Source organism: Sander lucioperca, chromosome 10 (genome assembly GCF_008315115.2).
Source record: "Sander lucioperca isolate FBNREF2018 chromosome 10, SLUC_FBN_1.2, whole genome shotgun sequence".
NCBI classification, from domain to species: Eukaryota; Metazoa; Chordata; class Actinopteri; order Perciformes; family Percidae; genus Sander; species Sander lucioperca.
Genome location: NC_050182.1, coordinates 34,288,536 through 34,307,871, shown reverse-complemented (window position 1 = coordinate 34,307,871; position 19,336 = coordinate 34,288,536). Strand labels below are relative to the sequence as shown.

At 40.8% G+C, this 19,336-nt stretch overlaps 1 protein-coding gene across 1 annotated transcript in view; it reads left to right on the top strand.

Annotated features, from left to right (window-relative positions):
* The window catches only part of LOC116035281 (exostosin-1a-like), a 40,931-nt gene extending 22,987 nt beyond the window's left edge, over positions 1–17,944 (top strand). Inside the window, exons 2-11 of the mRNA XM_031278283.2 lie at positions 2,783–2,876; positions 6,352–6,459; positions 6,919–7,038; positions 9,386–9,518; positions 10,186–10,304; positions 11,528–11,623; positions 12,543–12,632; positions 12,800–12,960; positions 13,075–13,246; positions 14,650–17,944. Of these exons, the coding sequence (XP_031134143.1) occupies positions 2,783–2,876; positions 6,352–6,459; positions 6,919–7,038; positions 9,386–9,518; positions 10,186–10,304; positions 11,528–11,623; positions 12,543–12,632; positions 12,800–12,960; positions 13,075–13,246; positions 14,650–14,835 (1,279 nt within the window). The 3' untranslated portion in view covers positions 14,836–17,944. The remainder of the gene's footprint in view (positions 1–2,782; positions 2,877–6,351; positions 6,460–6,918; positions 7,039–9,385; positions 9,519–10,185; positions 10,305–11,527; positions 11,624–12,542; positions 12,633–12,799; positions 12,961–13,074; positions 13,247–14,649) is intronic.
* The last annotated feature ends 1,392 nt before the right edge of the window (positions 17,945–19,336 follow it).

The following is a 19,336-nucleotide window of genomic DNA, read 5'->3' as shown; positions in this document are numbered from 1 at the left end:
TGGTAGTTTCTAACCAAGAGCAACTGCATGGTCAGGAAATGTCAACAGTGTGGTCACTCTGTTTGAACAGTTGGCTGAGGCTAAATCCTCAGTGAATGTGTCCGCTACATACATTCTCCCAGGCTGAAGCTGCTGTAGTGCACAGCTCTACAGTAGGATACATTGTTTAGCAGTTTGGCTGTTTAGATGATCTTAATTTATTGAGATGAGATTGAGATGATCAATTTATTTCTTCATGATAATGTGCATGAATACCCTATTTTTCAAGGGTAATGATGATGCTACAGTAGAGTATGATGGTGCTGTGCCATTTTTAAAGCCTGTTGTTGGACAGTAGTTTCTCCATATTAGTCCTGTAGTTTTAATAATAACTTTAATAGTACAGTAAGTTTATTCTAGTATTTTGCACTATATCACACATTACACATTATAAGGAGGTGGCAAAAAAGAATATTCCAGCTCAATGGTGTGATTATTCAGTGATTACCAATCTGCTATTGTGAGACTGCTCACCAGCAGCCATCTGCATGTTATGGGGAAATATGGGACTCGGCAGGATTGACCTCTTATCATGCCGAGTTAATAGCGGACGTTGCTGTGACTAACTCCTCACTGACATCTATCCTGATTTCTTTCCAATGAGACCGATCTGTTGAACACCTACGTGCATGTGCACTTTTAAAATCTGGGGAAAATAAAACAGAAAATGCACACCAAGACAGGAATTGGGTTCATGTAGAAGATATTTTTTTAACACTCATCCTTAACATTTCCACTGACATGCGGTAGCATACTGTGAGACTGCTCCTCCCCACAGGCAGCCATCTGGAAGAGTAGAGAAGAATGGAGGTATGCAGGGAGAGAAACATCTGGTCTTTTCTGAGTTTGCACTGTCAGGAAATGGGATGGATGGGAGATTTACACCCAGCCAGGCCCAGATATGGACCTATACTTTTGTTTTTATAGGCTTGAAAAACGGTCAGTTATTACGTGCCTCTGGCTGGATTATTTGTTTGTCATCCTTAATGATAGCCTGTCCTATCTGTGATGGAGTATCTGGTTAATCAGATCGTTGTTTCATAATGGATGCACAGATCAGAGCAGCATCTGTGATGTTACCTAGCCTTTAGTATTCTTTATTTTAACCTACTAATATGTGCATTGTGGATAATGGATTGCTGTTTACATTACATTGTATTACTAGGGATGGCAGCAAGCTTAACCGTAGCTGTTATGCTTTTTATGGCTGTTGATCTCTAAAGTCACTGTAGTGGCTGATTAATTGTAAATGGTATCTAAAGTGGGTTTATCCAAATAGAACACCAACGTTGATTCAACAAACATTGCAGTTGATATTATACATTTTTTCATTTGTGACCTCCATACTGTATACTGTAGAAGAACAAGAGAACCAGACTTTGTGTCAGCGTTATTTCACTCAGTTTAATCATGCATAACCGCTATTTATGTAAAAGCTATTGAGAACTTGATTTCCAGCTGGTTTGGCATCCTGTGATCTCTGCTGAATGAAAGGAGGTATAGATGGAACCACTTGTTAGCAGATGAATACTAAAATACTTTGCTTGACATTTGGCAAGCACTCGTTGTCTAAAACGAACCCCAGCTGATTTCAATATGGAACATGGAAGTATGTGGTAAAGACAGCTCTATACTTCATGCATGCTTTTCAACCATGGTTAAATTAATTGTAAGATGGCCCAGAAATTATGAATGGGAATCAATTGTGTCTTATGTTTTTGTGTATATTCCTTTATATCATACATTTACATCGCTGTGGCTTGTTTGTCTGCAGTATTCCTTAAAATATTGGGGTTAAGATGGACCTTCTCTTCATTGCTCCATAAATGACTTGGATCATTGAAAAAACAGACAAGTATATACTGGTCAGACACCTTTTTGGGATACATTTTACTTGGCTTAGAATGTCTTTCAGATTGATGCACAATGGTATAACATGGAAAAGTGTTATTATTTATATCATAATGTACTAAGGGGGAACTACATCTATAGTGCTGTGCACTGCCACACTGACACTAAGCAGTACACTTAAAGACACAGGAGTACAGCCTAAGCATAATAAATCTATATACAATAAAGCAGAGCGTAGGAAAATAGCCCCAGGCGCACACACACTATGCGCACACAAATTATCACTCACCTTTACATCCATATTTGCATTCATGTGCAAATGTGGTCACACATTGTTTTAAATACAAGCACACATTTGCATGAGTACACTGAGAAATAAAATATGCACACTTTCAGTCCTATCTAATGAAACCCCGGTCCGATGCATGACAACCAGGCAAAACAGAAACACTCTTTCACATGCACACATGTAATATTGACACTGAAGGAATTCCAAGCAGCTCCTTAAGCCAAACAAGTGCTGACTGAGGCTTAGATTGGATGGGGGGAGAGATGTTGAGATGAGCAGGTGAGAGGGCAAGGGGTTTAAGAATGGGTGGGGAGAGGAGTCAAGCTCAAAGTATGGGATTTTTCCTGAAAGTACTTGTGCTTTCCAGGTATTCCATCGTTAAAAAGAGGTACCTTTTCTGTTCTGTCCTCTGCTGCTGCACTGAGACAGTTTCAGGACACTTGGGCCTGGTATTGGCTGGGTTCCTAAAGTCAGGATTTTATCATGAGACGTCACACAATGTGTAAACTAATGCACTGGTGGAAGGACACTGCTAGTATACTGTACATTTGAGTACAAATTCTTAGTTGCTAATGTCTTCTCTTCTTTGCTATCATTCTACAGGTATGACTACAGAGAGATGCTGTACAACTCAACATTCTGTCTGGTACCTCGAGGACGACGGCTGGGTTCTTTTCGCTTCTTAGAGGCTTTGCAGGTCAGTGACACACAGATGCGGCTCATTATTGCTAGGCTCTGCTGTTAGTAAATCGGAATCACAGTAGGTGCATTATGGTGACTCAGAAGATGCATACAATGTATCTGCTTCTCTCTCTCTCTCTCTCTCTCTCTCTCTCTCTCTCTCTCTTATACCATCTTACACCACAGATACATTCTAGGATAGGAGAAATAAATGCTTGGGTTGTTTGCATTTCTTTAAGCCAATCACAATCATCTTGGACGACGGTGGTTCTGCTCTGCAAAATATTGTTCTGGTGGAACATTTGCACCCCACAAAAGAAAACACCACATGAAAGAATTAATGACGTTAACTGTTCACTCAATATAGTAATGTGAGCTGATGTGATTTAAATTAACTGGATACATGGTTAAACGTAATTTGCTCTATCAGCGCATGCTCTTCGTCCATAGCAATCCCACCAATGTGTCCCGAAATGTCCCAGTTAGATAGTAAATGCCGTAGACATATTCTTTGTAAATCTTTACAGTCATTCACCAAAATAAACAAGCAGGCCTGCCTAATTGCACGATCCAAATTTTTTTCATCAAAACTTTCCATTTTCAGTAACATTAGGTTGCTAGTTTGAGGTGAGCGAAGGGATTTTAATACACAGATAGCAGCAGGGGACGGGAAAAGCTTGTCAGGCTTATCCTGGCAATGTACATCTGTGTCTGTGTCCGTACTGAATCTGTCACACATATTTTGAAGGATTTGCTGCAAGATTTGGACCCGATTAAACCCTGAATCAAAGTCTGACCCACATAGATCCTTGCGCTTAAAGTGCTTCAGTTTTGATGAAGTGTCTATATCAATAAGGTACATTTTGGCAATTTGGGTTGGCAGCTGAACACAATGACCAAACACAAGTTGATCTGTGCGTCAGCCCTGAAGCTGTGATGACCAAACAATAAAGCCATTAATAGTGTGGGGAGAATGGAAAAAGTGATGTACTGAGTTCCTTCCAGTAGCTCTCTCACCCACGTCATTTTGTTAATGTGCAGCCAGTGTTGCTACAGCTGCCTCTGACTCAGTGTCTTCGCTGCTGGGCCTGCCATATTTTCTCTCTTGATTTTTTTTCTACTTTTTATTCTGGTTCTGCTTTTTCAATTTCTTTGAGTTTCTTCATGCACCTCCCTGAGTCATCCTCTCCTCTAATATTACCCATAAGCCAAAATGTTACTGTGCGCTAGGGTCCGTGTGACATATGTTGTCATCAGGTGGTGTACGCATAGGCTTTGTGCGGACGTCCGCAAGTGGTAGCATAGTGATCTACTCTGTATGTGTGGAACCCTTTCTCCACGAGGATAGTGTAAACAGACCTACTATTCGCCCGTAGGGTCCGCAGCTGTCCGTGTACGCATCCGTTCTGGAGTATAACCAATGAACCAACGAAACCAAAGAACATTCTTTAATTCTTTAAAACAAAATCTGCTTTTATTAGAGAGTTCATCTCAATGCAGGCTAATGTAGGTGAATGATCCAGTAAGCAAGATGTCACGATAAAACAGTAAATGACTATACCACAAGTGAGTATCTGCTATTTATGATCAGAACAGGTGTCATAAATCACTGGTGTGTTGAATTTGACATCTATCATCGAAGTTGCAGGACACTTGGAGACTAATTTAAACAGTTTTTAGGGACTGATTGTTAACTTCAGTGAAAAGCATTGTAAATGCCTTCTTGCCTTCATGCTCTCTGGGTACCAGGATAGTGAGAATATATCCACATGTAAAGTAGTCCTGTATTTCGGTGAATATATATGGGAGAATGATTTGGAGATGCCTCTGTGTACAGTTAGATTTAGATATTTAGCTGTTTTCTTTCTCCTGTGACTTACATTGTGCAACAGTGGAAAAAGTCAATATTTTGTCATCAGAAAATCAAAAGTCATGGTGTTACTTTCCTCTATGCAAGTTTCCTCTGTGTGAGTTATGTTTTGTGTCAAGTACTGTAAGCACTAGTCCTGGGGAAACGGTAGCGAAAGAGAAGAAGAGAGAGATTTTTGAGCGAGTAGGCTGGAATGGGAAGATAATTGCACCACTGGGGAGCCAGGAGTGAGGCAAAGTCAGACAGTGGACTGATGACCAGGTCGACACAGGAAGAGAAAGCCGTGCAGCTGCAGTAACATGCAGATGTTGGCTAGAGAGCAGGGCTGGACCATGCATGGCCTGGAGGTATTAGTGTGTCTTTTCACTCACAGCCGTATGCAGGAGCACAGTAGTAGGGCAGGCAGACACTTGAGAATGTGGGTGCTGTATTAGTTACATTCCCTCAAGTGAGTATGAGCTGAGATAGAACCATTGCTGGGATGGAGGGGAGGGGTTGACTGATTTGGCAGATGATGTAGAGCGCAATCTGGCAGGATCAGGTTGTGCATTGCAGATGCCATAACAAGCCGTAGAGTCACATTGAGGTTATGCATGTGTGTTTGCAAAATGGAGGGAATTCAAAGCTGTGTGTGTGTGTGTGTGTGTGTGTGTGTGTGTGTGTGTGTGTGAGACAAGTTGGGAGAGGATTGAGCTACAGGAGGCTCTAGTTGATTAGTCTGTGAGAGCAGATAGGTAGGGAAAGCATGGCAGCGTTTCAGCAGATTGCTGTCTTTGCTAATGACACCGAGGAGATTACACGAGCACTGCAGGCGCATTTGTGCCTGGACGTGCATGTGTAGTGAGTGACCATGGCCAGGCGGTGAATAGGACCCCGTTTAACAGATTATAGTGCCGGCCACTGCAGGCAGGGCGCTGTGGCAGCGCAAACATGCACTTAAGTTTTGCACACACACACCCGCAAATGGGTGAATGGATTCACATGGACATTTACAAACATGGATACACACTTCAACGCAATTGCATTAATCTCTCAGACACAGGGGTTTAATGTTAAAGTATGTTTTAAAGTGTATCTTCCTTTCCACTGAACATAATGATCATTTTCATGAAGCCGCACTGCCTAGTTAGTTTGAGAGTTAGTCATCGAGGTACTGCAGCAGTTCTGTACTTAATGGAAATGTGTTGGAAGATATGTTGCCTCTATTGGTTAAATTGCCTGATTTGATTGCTTGGGAAATGAACCTTGTACAGTGATAACATGGGTTTGCAGATCATAAGCAATTTAGTAATATTTTTCAGTTATCTCTTCTCTCCAGTCTTTTTATCATTACCCATAGAAATACAACCTCTACCACAAGGGTGATCTCTGGTTGAACTAATGTCACATGGGACGTGACACTGGCAAACAGATGGTGCCCTTTTCCAACTTATCCACACCACTGATTTAATACATGTATTTATTAATGCTTTATTTCTAGTTGATGTATTTTTGCATTTTTACCATACATGACAATACCTGTCGTGAGCATCACAGGTTCCGCAAAGCAGTTTTTTTTTTAGACAATTAATCTCATTACCTATTTTGTGTGTGTGTGTGACGATGTGTATTACTCTTACAGGCAGCTTGTGTGCCAGTGATGCTAAGTAATGGCTGGGAGCTGCCCTTCTCAGAAATCATCGACTGGAATACGGCAGCCGTGATTGGGGATGAAAGGCTGCTATTACAGGTAGGTACAGCTGCTCCTACAGTAGAAACTTAAAGGTATTCTAAAGTTTAGTCAACACTGCTAAAAAAAAAAAGAAGAAAAGAGAGAAAGAATATCTGTGCACTGCTGTTGTATTTACAATTTTCTTGAGGATAACAATGTTTGTGACCACAGAAGGTTATTATCTGGCTTGATCTAAAAACAAAAATTGGTAACCCAATGGCAGTATGCAGGTGTTCTTTGCTTCTTATTCCAGTTTGCATTTTTGCCACCCAGCACATACAGAGACCACTGTCTCCTAAAGCTACTGTAAGCTGTATAACAGATTTACTGTATATGACAGCTGAGGCAGATGCACTTGTTCTGCAGACACCGCATTTTGTGGGTAAAATGACAATACCCAGTGTAATTATACAAGACTACAGGTTTTTTTTTTTTCTTGTTCTGTCTGGGGTAACGTGTATTTATTTATTTTCCCAGATCCCCTCAACAGTGCGCTCCATCCACCAGGATAAGATCCTGTCCCTTAGACACCAGACCCAGTTCCTATGGGAGGCTTATTTCAACTCTGTGGAAAAGATAGTACTGACCACACTGGAGGTACATACAATACAAATGCACACACACACACACACACACACACACACACACACACACACACACACACACACACACACACACACACACATATATGATTTGTAAGTTGTTAATATATTTTAGTATGAATTGTATTCATCCTTTTTCAAAACAGAAAAAAAGAATCTGATGCCAATGCCCACAATTTGCCTGCTTGTTTAAAATGTTACTAATTTGAATGTCCGTATTTTTACACGTCACAACAATAAAAATGTTGTTTGTTTTGCATCCAGTAATTTGGAAATATAAGATGTTGGTGCTGTGATTCTGCTATTTTTCAGCAGTGCGAAAACAACTATGCACGCTTGCACACAAGCATACAAATATGGCGTAAATTCATTCATTTTCATGATGATGATATTTTTCATATCATTTTTCAAGTCACTGAATTCTGTTCATCCCAGTTATTGACTTTGTACTGACAAGTGGAGACTTTGTAGTTGCAGACATAATAACCACAATGAAACTGCTCCGGACTACAGTAGATTGAAAACCAAGAGGGATGATATATATTGTTAAACACTGCTGTCATGTTTTTGAGGCGGTTTCTTGCTGTGGCTTTGCTCATGTCAGTAGTTTGTTCCTGTCAGACTCCATTTATCTATATTCTTCCTAGTGAGTAGCAGGCTGTCTTTTACTGCTCTTGGGCTCAAATTACAAACAAGTAAAGATGAGAGCAGGGAGGAATGAAAACGGATAAGGGAGCAAGACAGAGAAACAGAGAGGATGTGTAAAGCTAGCTGTGTGTAAGGATGGATGTTTCACTGCATTCCAAGTGTTTTGTGCATCCCCAAATTCACCAGCCACTATCAACAGTGGATCTCGTAGTCGACCAGAATGTAGAGAAGATAAATGTATCATGTTAAAGGTGCTCTAAGCGATGTTGGGTGACGTCACTTCTTGTTGACGTTCGAAGTATTGTCAAACAAAACGGAGGCTAGCTCGCCCCTCCCTCTCTAATGTTAGTCGTTATCTAGGACAGCTCTCCTCTAGCTAACTTCCCTCTTCACGCTTCTCTCTCCTCCACTCTCCATACCCCCCCTTCATGTGCACGCGCACTAACCCCCCAACCCCCACCCCCAAATCCTTCTTGTCGGTTATTGGCTGGAACGCTGTTTGTTATGTTTCCTGGTGCAGGTTGGCACAGTTTGTTTTTGTTGCCGTTTGTGGAGCCTGGGCTGTCTACAGTGTGTTCAGGGGACAGGCAGCTCGCGGATAGTGAGGAGATGTTTGCTGTATGTGTTGTAGCCTAAAAAAAAATGCCTGACATCGCTTAGAGCACCTTTTAATTTTGTTTAATGAATGTTTAAATCTTAATTTAAACAAAAGTACTGCAGATTTTTTAGTGGCATTACACGTCAGCCTTATCACTGCCTGCAGTTTACACCACAGATAGTGTTACAGAGGCCTCATCCCAAGAGGAAGGAAGTCAGGGCACTAGAAGGCAGGGATGGGATTTCTTTGTCAGGGTAATGTTACACCCCGAAGAAGCTGATCTTCGATCTGTTTACACTCTCAGTATCTTAACCCTGTTCCAACACATGCCATAGTACAAGGCTGGTAAGAGGTCAGTGTTTTGGCTTCAGATTTAATCCATAAGTGAGCTGCCATTAGCAAGGGATTTTAGATATTTTACTGTAAACAAGGTAAAGTTGCACCTCAATAATCTGTTTATTACCACAATCCCTACAAGAAATAAACAGGGTTTACTTTGCTCTGTATCCACCCACAGCTCCTGAGAATGCTTAATACTTTATTGAGGTATCCTCTCCCTTTGTAAGAGTCTTCTTAGAGCTTTGGTGGAGCGGGAAACAGTTGATGCTGTGAGCCCGTAACGCATAATGACACATTGATATCGGGCTAAACAAACCAATAAACTTGTAAATTTGGTTTAGGATTATAGAACAGCTGAAATGAAGTTGCTGTTTAATTATATTCTTGAATTTATATTTGTCTATGAGAAACCATGACAGCATCAAGAAAAACCACTCATTTGTAGTCTGCAGGTTTTTTTTGTTTATTTGAAGTGACTTGAGAAGTGCCAGAGGATCTGTGTCTGCCCACAATTTCCAAACAGCATATAAGACTGAAGAAGTAAATAAACATGGAAGATCTTTGCTCCAAGCTGATTTCCTGCTGACATCTTCCTGCTGTTCACACTAGTTGTACAGATACTGTATCTTGGCCCTGTGATCTTTTTTTGCTATGAGTCACACGGGAACAATGAGTATTGTGAACAGTTGATTGATATTTACCAACAACTTTGCAGAGAACATAAATTTGGATCTCCTCCGCTCCTCTGTTTGTGCAGATCATCCAGGACCGGGTACTGCAGCATACCTCGAGGAGTAACCTCATGTGGAACAGTCTGCCTGGAGGCCTTTTCACCCTGCCTCAGTACTCTACATACCTGGGAGACTTCCCCTTCTACTATGCTAAGCTGGGTCAGTTAATTATTCATGCACATGCGATGTGCTAAGAACCACATTAATGGCACTCTCTACGCTTTGATAGACTGATTTTCATTTACGACACAACACAGGAACAGCTGGTGCGTGGCAGCTGTTGAATACTCGTAAACCAACATGTGAACCAGTGACATTGCCACAGGTTATGTTGTGTATCTTTATTAATTCATGATTTGTCACAGAGAAGCTCACCAATTAGACCTGCCTTGTTGCCATGTTGTATTTGTGCTTGGTTAATTGGGCAGATATGGGGCTTGTTGTTGACATTGGAATTTGGTTATCGGGAACCTTTTCCTTTACAAGCCTAATTAGACCTGTTCAGTTGCACTGTATGCCAAGCAAACACAGCTTGAAGTAAACAAGTGTAAACTAAGAGACGCTCAAAGCTGTCAAACAGGTAGTACTCATAGATGAAGTTCTTCTTTGTGCAGTTCAGTTTAGAAATAGTCATATTAAAGACGCCCAAAACAACTATGCTAATACTACTTCCTTATAGAACATACAACTGTAGGGTTAGGGTTAGTGCAGTTCCACATTCAAGTGGACTACTACGTGAGTGGTCGTGATTCTCATGCTTGAAATTTTACCTGACAGATTTGGATTGCTTCTTTTCTTACCTTTGATGTGTCCCGACTGTTTTCAGGTGTTAAGCCATACACCAAGTTTACAGCGATCGTTCATGTGGTGAGCCCACTGGTCTCCCAGTCCCAGCCAGTCATGAAGCTGCTCGTGGTTGTGGCCAAATCCCAGTACTGTGCTCAGGTAATTCAACACCCAACACATTACAGTATATTACTCACCTCACTCCGGTGCAATCAGATTGACCTGATCCGCAGTGGTTACTACTTGATGCGAGGTGAGTGGACACTCCATAGAACTATAATGGAGCTAATTTATCCGATGAGGAAAATGTTTAACGGATTAAACTCTGAGAGTTTCGAACACAGTGTTTTTAAGATTTTAAACAGAAAGCAACGTGGGTCATTTCTCAGGTTTATGACATTACTAGTGTTTGCTTAAAACTGCTTTTAAGGGTGCCCGGATGGCTCAGTTGGTAGAGCGGGCACCCATATATGGAGGTTTGCTCCTCGACGCAGCAGGCCCGGGTTCAACTCCGACCTGCGGCCCTTTGCTGCGTGTCATTCCCCCTCTCTCTCCCCTTTCATGTCTTCAGCTGTCCTGTCAAATAAAGGCTTAAAATGCCCAAAAAATAATCTAAAAAAAATGCTTTTAAACCTCAGTATTTTATTCATGCTGGAGATGAAGGGAGACAGTCCAAATAATATTCAAACCTTCCTGCCACAATAGATCCACCCTGACACTCCTCTCTCTACAGATACTATTATACTATACTAATGCACACTGTAGGAAATAAAGGAAACCTGCAGAACCATTTAATGCGCAACTGTTCTGCTGTCAAACATCAAAAGTGTACAAAAAGTTTAATATAAAAGGCTGTTTAAGATATTAATGGTGACCGTGATGGGTTTATGGTAGTTAGCCTTTTAACTACTGTTTTGGAGCAGTGGTTTTCATGTGTACAGTAAAAATGTTACCCATTATTCTGGCATTTTGCAAATGCATCAAACATGGGAGTTCAGTTTTTTTCTGGATTTAAAACTGCATGGCTTGCATGAAGGTGTCAGCACATTTTCTTTTAACATTTACAGTGATGCGGTTTGTCGCTGTCATGTTAACTGTAGGTGGTGGGACAGTTCTGAAAATAGATCTGCAGTAGAATGAGGAAGTTGTTGTCTTCCACATAAATAGGAAGTAAATAAAAATAGAGCTTTAAATTAAAACAAGACATGTACATATAATACTGTACATATATTGATAAGTCAGACATTGATTGTCAAACAGCAGTAGGCCTCTATTTTAACATATTTAATTTCTCATTAGGTGTACATACATAGGTATGCAGATGAATATGAGCATGTGTTCTGGATGATGGCTAAGCTTAACCTATTTTCCCCTTTGTACAGGTGATAGTTGTGTGGAACTGTGACAAGCCTCTTCCTGCAAAGCACCGCTGGCCTGTCACCTCAGTCCCTGTCATTGTTATAGAAGGCGAAAGCAAGGTAAAGAACCATGGCGTTAGTTCTCTCATTAGGTAATGTTATTGCAGCCATTTGACATTCAGCACTAGAATCCTTCAGCGGAATTTAATTCAAGATGTAAATGTAAAGCTGCAGGCACCCTAAAGTTCCTTACGAAGTAGTTAAAGTGGTCAAAGTCCACAGTGTATTCTGCTGTTTCCAGCCCATCTCTAAGTGGATCAATGGCAAAAAGGATGGGAATTTAAGCACAGTTAACAAAAGCTGCTGTCAAGTTGTCACTGCCGATCAGCAGCATTTGTCAGCGGTAGAAAAAGTTTGCCAGTCAGCACTCTGATACCTGTGCTAGTTTCTGAAATACTGCAGAAGTATTTAATATGTCGGGGATGTGCCGGGGATTGCAATCCTGTATTGGTTACATTAAATCTAACATCCTTTTTCATCGTGTTTTGTTATTTAGCCTAGGCCCTGTAGGTTGAATGGTGATCTGGCTAATAAGGCTGGTCCTGTCAGGGATAGAAACACTTAACACTATATTTTGAAAAACAACTTGCACATATTTCATTATTTGAAAACCACTTTATAAGCACTTGTTATCCAGTTAGTTATTTGCCTAGATGCATGCCAAAAAGCAGGGGGAGGAAAGCACATTCTGCTGCTTGTAGATTTCTATCTGTGGTTTCAGTGAATGCTGTATTTAATTTGTCTTATGTCAGCTTGTATTATTTGACTTACTCTGCTGTTAACGTAGCAAGATGAAACAACTCTGTAGCACAAACAGACATTAAGACACCGGTAGCGTTGCTTGTCAGGCAGATGTACCTCGCTTGTGCTCATATGGGCCTGTTTATACACATGGTGTTGTTGTTGAGATGCATAGTAAAACTATTTACTCTTTTAGCAACTGATCACATTTTGTTTGTGCGTCTACAAATCATGCCAGGTGATAAGCAGTCGTTTCCTGCCCTACGACACCATCCCCACTGATGCTGTGCTCAGTCTGGATGAGGACACTGTGCTCTCCACCACAGAGGTCAGACTACTAAACTAAATTTGAATCAAGAGTACATGCTGCAGACCTTCTTTTTAATAATTGTATAATCACCATTATGTATCGTTTTGACACAGTGGATGTGTTGCTGATGTGTTTCTTGGCCTCATGTCTTTCTGTCTCTTTGTTTCTCTCTGATCTCGGTCCAGGTGGACTTTGCCTTCACAGTGTGGCAGAGTTTCCCAGACCGCATTGTTGGTTACCCAGCCCGCAGTCACTTCTGGGACAGCAACAAGGAGCGTTGGGGCTACACTTCCAAATGGACCAACGAATATTCCATGGTGCTGACTGGGGCTGCCATCTATCACAAGTACTGACACGCTCCTCGCTGCTACTTTATTGTATTTCACGCCTCTTCACTGCAATTCTGTTTCCATTTAGTTAAATACTAAGACAGTTCACTCTCGTTTATGATCTCCATTAGATACTACCACTATTTGTACACCACCTACCTTCCAGCCAGTCTGAAGACCATGGTTGACCAGATGTCAAACTGCGAGGACATTCTGATGAATTTTCTGGTGTCCTCTGTGTCTAAACTACCACCCATCAAAGTCACCCAGAAGAAACAATACAAGGAGACCATGATGGGACAGGTGGGGCAGAATATTTTATCCTGTATAACTAGTTCATTTTATATCATGCCTGAAGGTAGAACATGCACTGTGTTAGGGATTATTGATGGCACTATTTCAAAGAGAAACAATTCAGTTACTCATTTCTTTCACGGCTGTCTGGGGGCACGCAATGGTTGCACTACGTTTTAGTTTTCTTCTGTGATCATCACGTGTGAATAATCAGGTTTAGCGAAGGTCTTGATATTTAAAATTGTTGTAGTCCCTATGCACAATAAAAAAAAACAAAGTAGTGGAAATGTCTCTACTTGAAGGTATATTTTGATTGCCTTTCTTTCACTGATTGTGGGGAAATTACTGCAAGCACACTCTTGAAGTGATGTGTGCAGTGAAACACCAGAAGGATGCAGACAGTCGGTTGCAATTTTAACACCTAGACTAGAAGAAGGAGCTATTCAAAAACAGGAAAGACATTCCTCGCCCTACAGTCACATTAGCTACAAAAGACAGCGACACGCACTCGCTTGATGGGCGTTCCTGGGCGTGCCTAGCCTACTCCTGGTTGCTTGGCAAAAGTTACGGTGACGCTTCTGTATCGATCGTAGCATGCTATTGCCTAGTATCTGGAAGAGGTCTTACAAGTCACTTCAGAGGTATTGTCAAGTCACAAGAACGATGTTTTTGGATTTAAAAGTATTTATTTCTCGATAGGGGTAACAAAATATATGAGATAAAATGCCAAACATATCAGACATATACAGAAATACGATGTCCTGAAGCGTTTCCGACCATCTTGAATGATTTTCTTCGACTCGAGCAACCAACGTGCATACGTCATGTTGCCCTCACGCTGCCTTCACTCAGATTGGCAGTCGCTTTGTCGCATCGCTCAGCATTTGCATAAAATAGACTTCTTGTCTATTTTGGCACCGCCTTGCTCATGGCAGCGACAAGCTCGTCGCTTGTCGCTGGCAAACGGCCACTCCCATTGAAAATGAATGGCAGCCTGCCGCTTTGTCGCTGTCTCTTGTAGCTAATCTGACTGAGGGGTTACTGTTAGGAGAAAACTTCACTCGATTTTGTAGCGATATCCAACGAGGTGTTACTTCTCTTTTTGCAAATTCTGGTAGCTTCTTTTTTAAACATGCCAACACCTGCCTTTGAATTATAAAAGCCCACATTATAATTTATTTTTCACAATGTTGCTCAGTATTGAACAGACAGAGACCCATGCTTTCCCTGATTATTGGTGAGGCTGATGGCCTTTAGACACACATTTGCAATATGGCCTTCAATAAAAAGAAAGACTGATGAATAATTACAATAGGCTCTGGAAGGTCAAAATAACTTGTGATGCATTATTTATTTTGTCGGTCTTCTGTATCTTTCCCTCTCCTCCTCCTAACACCACCCCCCAACCCCAGAGCTCCCGGGCGTCTCGCTGGGCTGACCCCGACCATTTTGCCCAGCGTCAGACCTGCATGAACAAGTTTGCCAGCTGGTTTGGCACCATGCCCCTGGTCCATTCTCAGATGAGGCTGGACCCAGTCCTGTTCAAAGACCAGGTGTCCATACTTCGGAAGAAGTACAGGGACATCGAGAGGCTATAACCCTCCAAAGCCCCCCGCTCTCTGGACACAACAAAGACCGAGCGAGGGGGCGGACACATAGAGAAACGCAGAGCCTTTTCATGATTGCACGGCCGGATCGATGGAGAAGCAAATAGGATTGGGTACAGGGAGAGAGGAGGAAAAGAAACTGGAACAGATGTGGAGGACACCACATTCATTGGTCTCCTCCGTGTCCATTTCTCCCGTCTACCCTTTCTCTTATGTGTATTGGGCGATTGCTGAGCACACAGGTCCCACTATACAGTATATACACACATATGACTACCACCAACTGAAGGAAACCTGAGGACTTTCAAACTGCTCCACTGAAATGGTTAAAGTCATGGAGTTGGAAATCATAGCTCACTGCTTCTGTGTCCCAACAGTGGCTAACCACTCCCAACTCCAACCTGTCTGTTCTGCTCTGTACACTCTGCACAGGTCCATGAAAGTTTTTGATGACAGAATAGTATTGATAGTTATGACTATGAAGAGGATAACACTATTTTGGATTGTGTGTAGGTATTTTTTATATACAGTGAATGAATGGCCAGCACTACTCTATCTGTATTGTCTTAATTAAAAACCAATAGCAGGGTGGGTGAAGAGAGGAATGACAACCCCTCGACCACAGAACTGAGTTCTGATTGTTGATCTGATATTCACAGTGCCTCATGTTTATCTAATGGCGTTGGGATCTTAGAGTCTGAGAAAAAGACATGGTGCAGAATGAGCACCTTGATCTAGCTGCTTTCTGTTTTTGTTGTTTTCATAATTTGCTTAATGATAATGGATCTTGTAGTGAATTCTTCAGGTCAGCATTCACATTTTTTCCTTGCTGAAGTATAATGAAAATGATTTGTATTCAATTGACGAACAAAATAATCATGCCATTCTGAACACGTTTCTGGTAAAACTACAACAGTGTCACACAACTAGCTAGAGGTTACTAAATTTGCTATGTGGGAATAGGTATCCATAGGAACTGAATAGACATGCAGACAACATTCAGCGGAATTCTCCATTTTCATTTAAGCAAAAGTCTTGTTCATGTGTCTTTTTTTTTTTTCCATTTGTAAAGGCTTATATGACAAGCTACGATTGGTACTTGTATGCTGTCCCGAAGAACAATAGAAGATCACAAGAGTTGCCTTGGTTAAGGTAGTCAAGCAATGGTCTGTTTGAAACCCAACCCCTGTGAAATCTAGGGATCTCTTAGGCTTGGTTAGCAAAGGATATTTAAATATGGCTATTGTCTTTATGCCATGGACCCAATTTAATTTTGTTCAGTGACGTTTGGCAGTAGGCTGACAAATACTTGGCATGGGCTAACACTGCTTTCATCTAGGAGCATCATGTACTGTAGTGCTTGATGCTTACAGTCAGAGTTGGCATCATACTAAATTGACTACTGTATTTTCCCCACTTGTTATGAACAAATATGACCAGATTGACAAGAATTTTCACCAAGCATTTGTGATACTGTTAAACGGCGTAGGGAAAACATATGGAGATATGCGTTATGAAGTTAATTATCTCTCATTTGTGGTATTGCTTCAACATAAATACATGTAATTAGAAGCCTTTCAATGTCCAGTATATGTGCAGAATGGCAATTTGTATCTCTGATAATCACAGATTGTCATTCATCTCGGAGAGATATAGATTGGCTCTGGCCAGATTCACAAGGCAACATTTAAAACCAGGATGTTCAAGTATGTTTCATGAATTTAGTTTGATCCATTTCTATATGGTAGTCTTCTTAATCTGAGAATTTTTTTTTTCTTAATCTCATTTACTGTAAATCGGTACATTGAAAGTGTCAGTGGAACATGAAATTGTGTTTTTTCCAGATGGATCACTAGGCTAATTTACTTCATACATACTTCAACAATTTCTATATGTTTGGTTTCATTAACAATCACAGCTTCATTTATTTTTCTGCCTTGATATGTCATATCAGGTTATCTGAAAAATGTTAACAGATTTTGATGAATTTAGAATGTGCACGTGTGATTTTAAATCACAGTGCATCATGAGTTTAAAGTGCATCTGTCTATGAAGTATCCCTGTAAAGCCAGCAACTTTTCGTTAGAAATCTAACCACACCGGCCCTGACACCTCCTTTGATAGCTTCAGCTTTATGTTTGAGGAAGATGAATTATCATTTTGGGAAGGTTTTACCGTTCTGTACCCTTCACCACAATACAGTATGTGCCAATAGATCATATATGTTTTTGCTTTTGTATTTTTTTGTTCATCTGATACAAGGAATGCCATGCATTCACATTCATATTTGGTTCATTAAAAGCATGTCATCTCTATATAAGAAAGTAAAATGTGTAAAAAAGAGGGGGGGGAAGGGAGGAAAGAGTGTGTGTGTGTGAGAGAAGGGGTGCTGCATGGTATTTTTCACTTCTGAGAATGTGCTATCATCTTGAGAGCAAATTAACGATCCTAGTACTACTAAACACAGTGCTATCAAGACAACTGAATACGGTCGTAAACAGAATCACATTTCAGAGATGAACTTGGTGCAATATTTAAGATGACATTTTCTCTATCTTTTTCTCTTCTCCTTCATTATGCTGTTTCAGAGGGCAGGGGGTTATATATTGATGTGCCTTCAGAAGAAATACACTTATTAGCTGTTTTTTTCTCATCTGCCTTGTGCAAGAAACAGGTCCCTGTTTTCATTTCATAGTAGGTTATTTTTTTTCTTTATCAATATTCACATAATGACTCCCTAAATGATATTGTTTAACACTGGAATGCTACTAAGACTTATCACTACACATCTGATACTGACATTCCTGCCTTTTCTGTTGTAGGAACTTTTTTTTACGTACTGCCTTGTATTACTATATTTGCAAGGGGCCATTAGAGGGCCCCTTCTCCTGGTTGTCACAAGTATAGTAATACATGTAACACACAAATAATTCTCTCATTACACAGTATTTATCAGACAAGATAAGATGTGTCCCGGTTGAATCTCTGCCTGCTTCCTTCCCTCTCTTCCGTAACTGCAGACCTAATTTTATAGAGATTAAAATGGAAAGATAGAGGGGGAAAAAAAAATCGCAATTTTGTAAAATAAGTTTATAAAAAAACAAAAAAAACAAAAATAAAATGTTTGATATAAAATTACTGTCTGTTTTTTTTTTACTGACCATTTACCGTCATCCTTTAAAAATGTTTTGCTGTGTCTGTCTTTCAAACAAATACTGAATCAAACTTCAGATGTTACAAATACATACTTAAAACCTGCACTTTGCTGTAGTATACATACTCACTTTGTCATCCCTCTTCCTCTCTGACCTGCTGGCAACCCATCAGGCTTCCCAAAACACATTTTGCGTGTTGGGTTTATGCACTGCGCCCACTGAGGGAGAGCCAAACTAAATAATACCTTTAGCTTCCTCCTTGTGCGTGTGTGAACCTCATCCTATGCCAAGAAACTGCTGTGTTTACATAAATCTGTGTCAGGATGATCGGTTTAGACACGCTGCATAAATAACAGCATCTATCCAGGATGATCCCATGGTGCATGAGAGCTGCCAACTCTGCTGCATCAACCGCTACAGGAGAGATTGCTACCCCCAAAACACACACACACACACACACACACACACACACAGACAGACACCAAACTGAGCAAAACTCTTAAATCAAAAAAGCTGTGCAGTATGGACCAGTGCCTAGTACACATCATACATTATCTAGTGACACACCAAAAGGAAAACCATTTGGACAGTTACACCGAGACCACATCCACTCTGAATGTTAAGTGGACCAAATCAGGAAAAGAAACCGAGAGATCCAGATGTGTAGATGCTTCGTTGCATGGAGTGAGAGGAAATAAGTGATTTTCGACAAAACCAAGAGGTGAAACTTTACTGCACCAGTGGTGTCTATCCACTGCCAAAAGTCTGCTTGTATGATTGAACGGTATGCCAATCAGTTTCTTAATCCTACTGATGAGATGTGTATCTGCAGTTGAGATGGATCTCAGCATGCTTGCAGCCAGGGCTCTTCCCGACTGTTGGATTAAATACTGCGACTCCAGGCCAAATTTGACAAATGCCTTTCCCTTTCTATCAGCTTTGCATCACATATTATTGCAGCATGTTACACTTGGCCATATGAAAGAGAAATAAATAAACGCATCACTAATCATATCTAGTAATATATACACCAATAAATTAGATATTTAATGAGACCTTGCAGTGACAGTACAACAGAATGTCATAGAAAAGCAGCTACGTTACAGAAGATTAGAAGGGGATCCCTGTGGCGATTTAATTGAATATGTATAAGATTAGGCACATTATGGCACTATTAGCCAAAAACAATTCATTTCACAGGATTAGAGGAATCTAATTCTTCAATCAGTTTTTGCCTAGATACAAATCTGTCATCTTACATCTCCTCTGGGTGTGTTTGTGTGCACATACAAGAATGCTTCAGCAAATCCAAAGCACAAGATGTTTCATTTCATTCA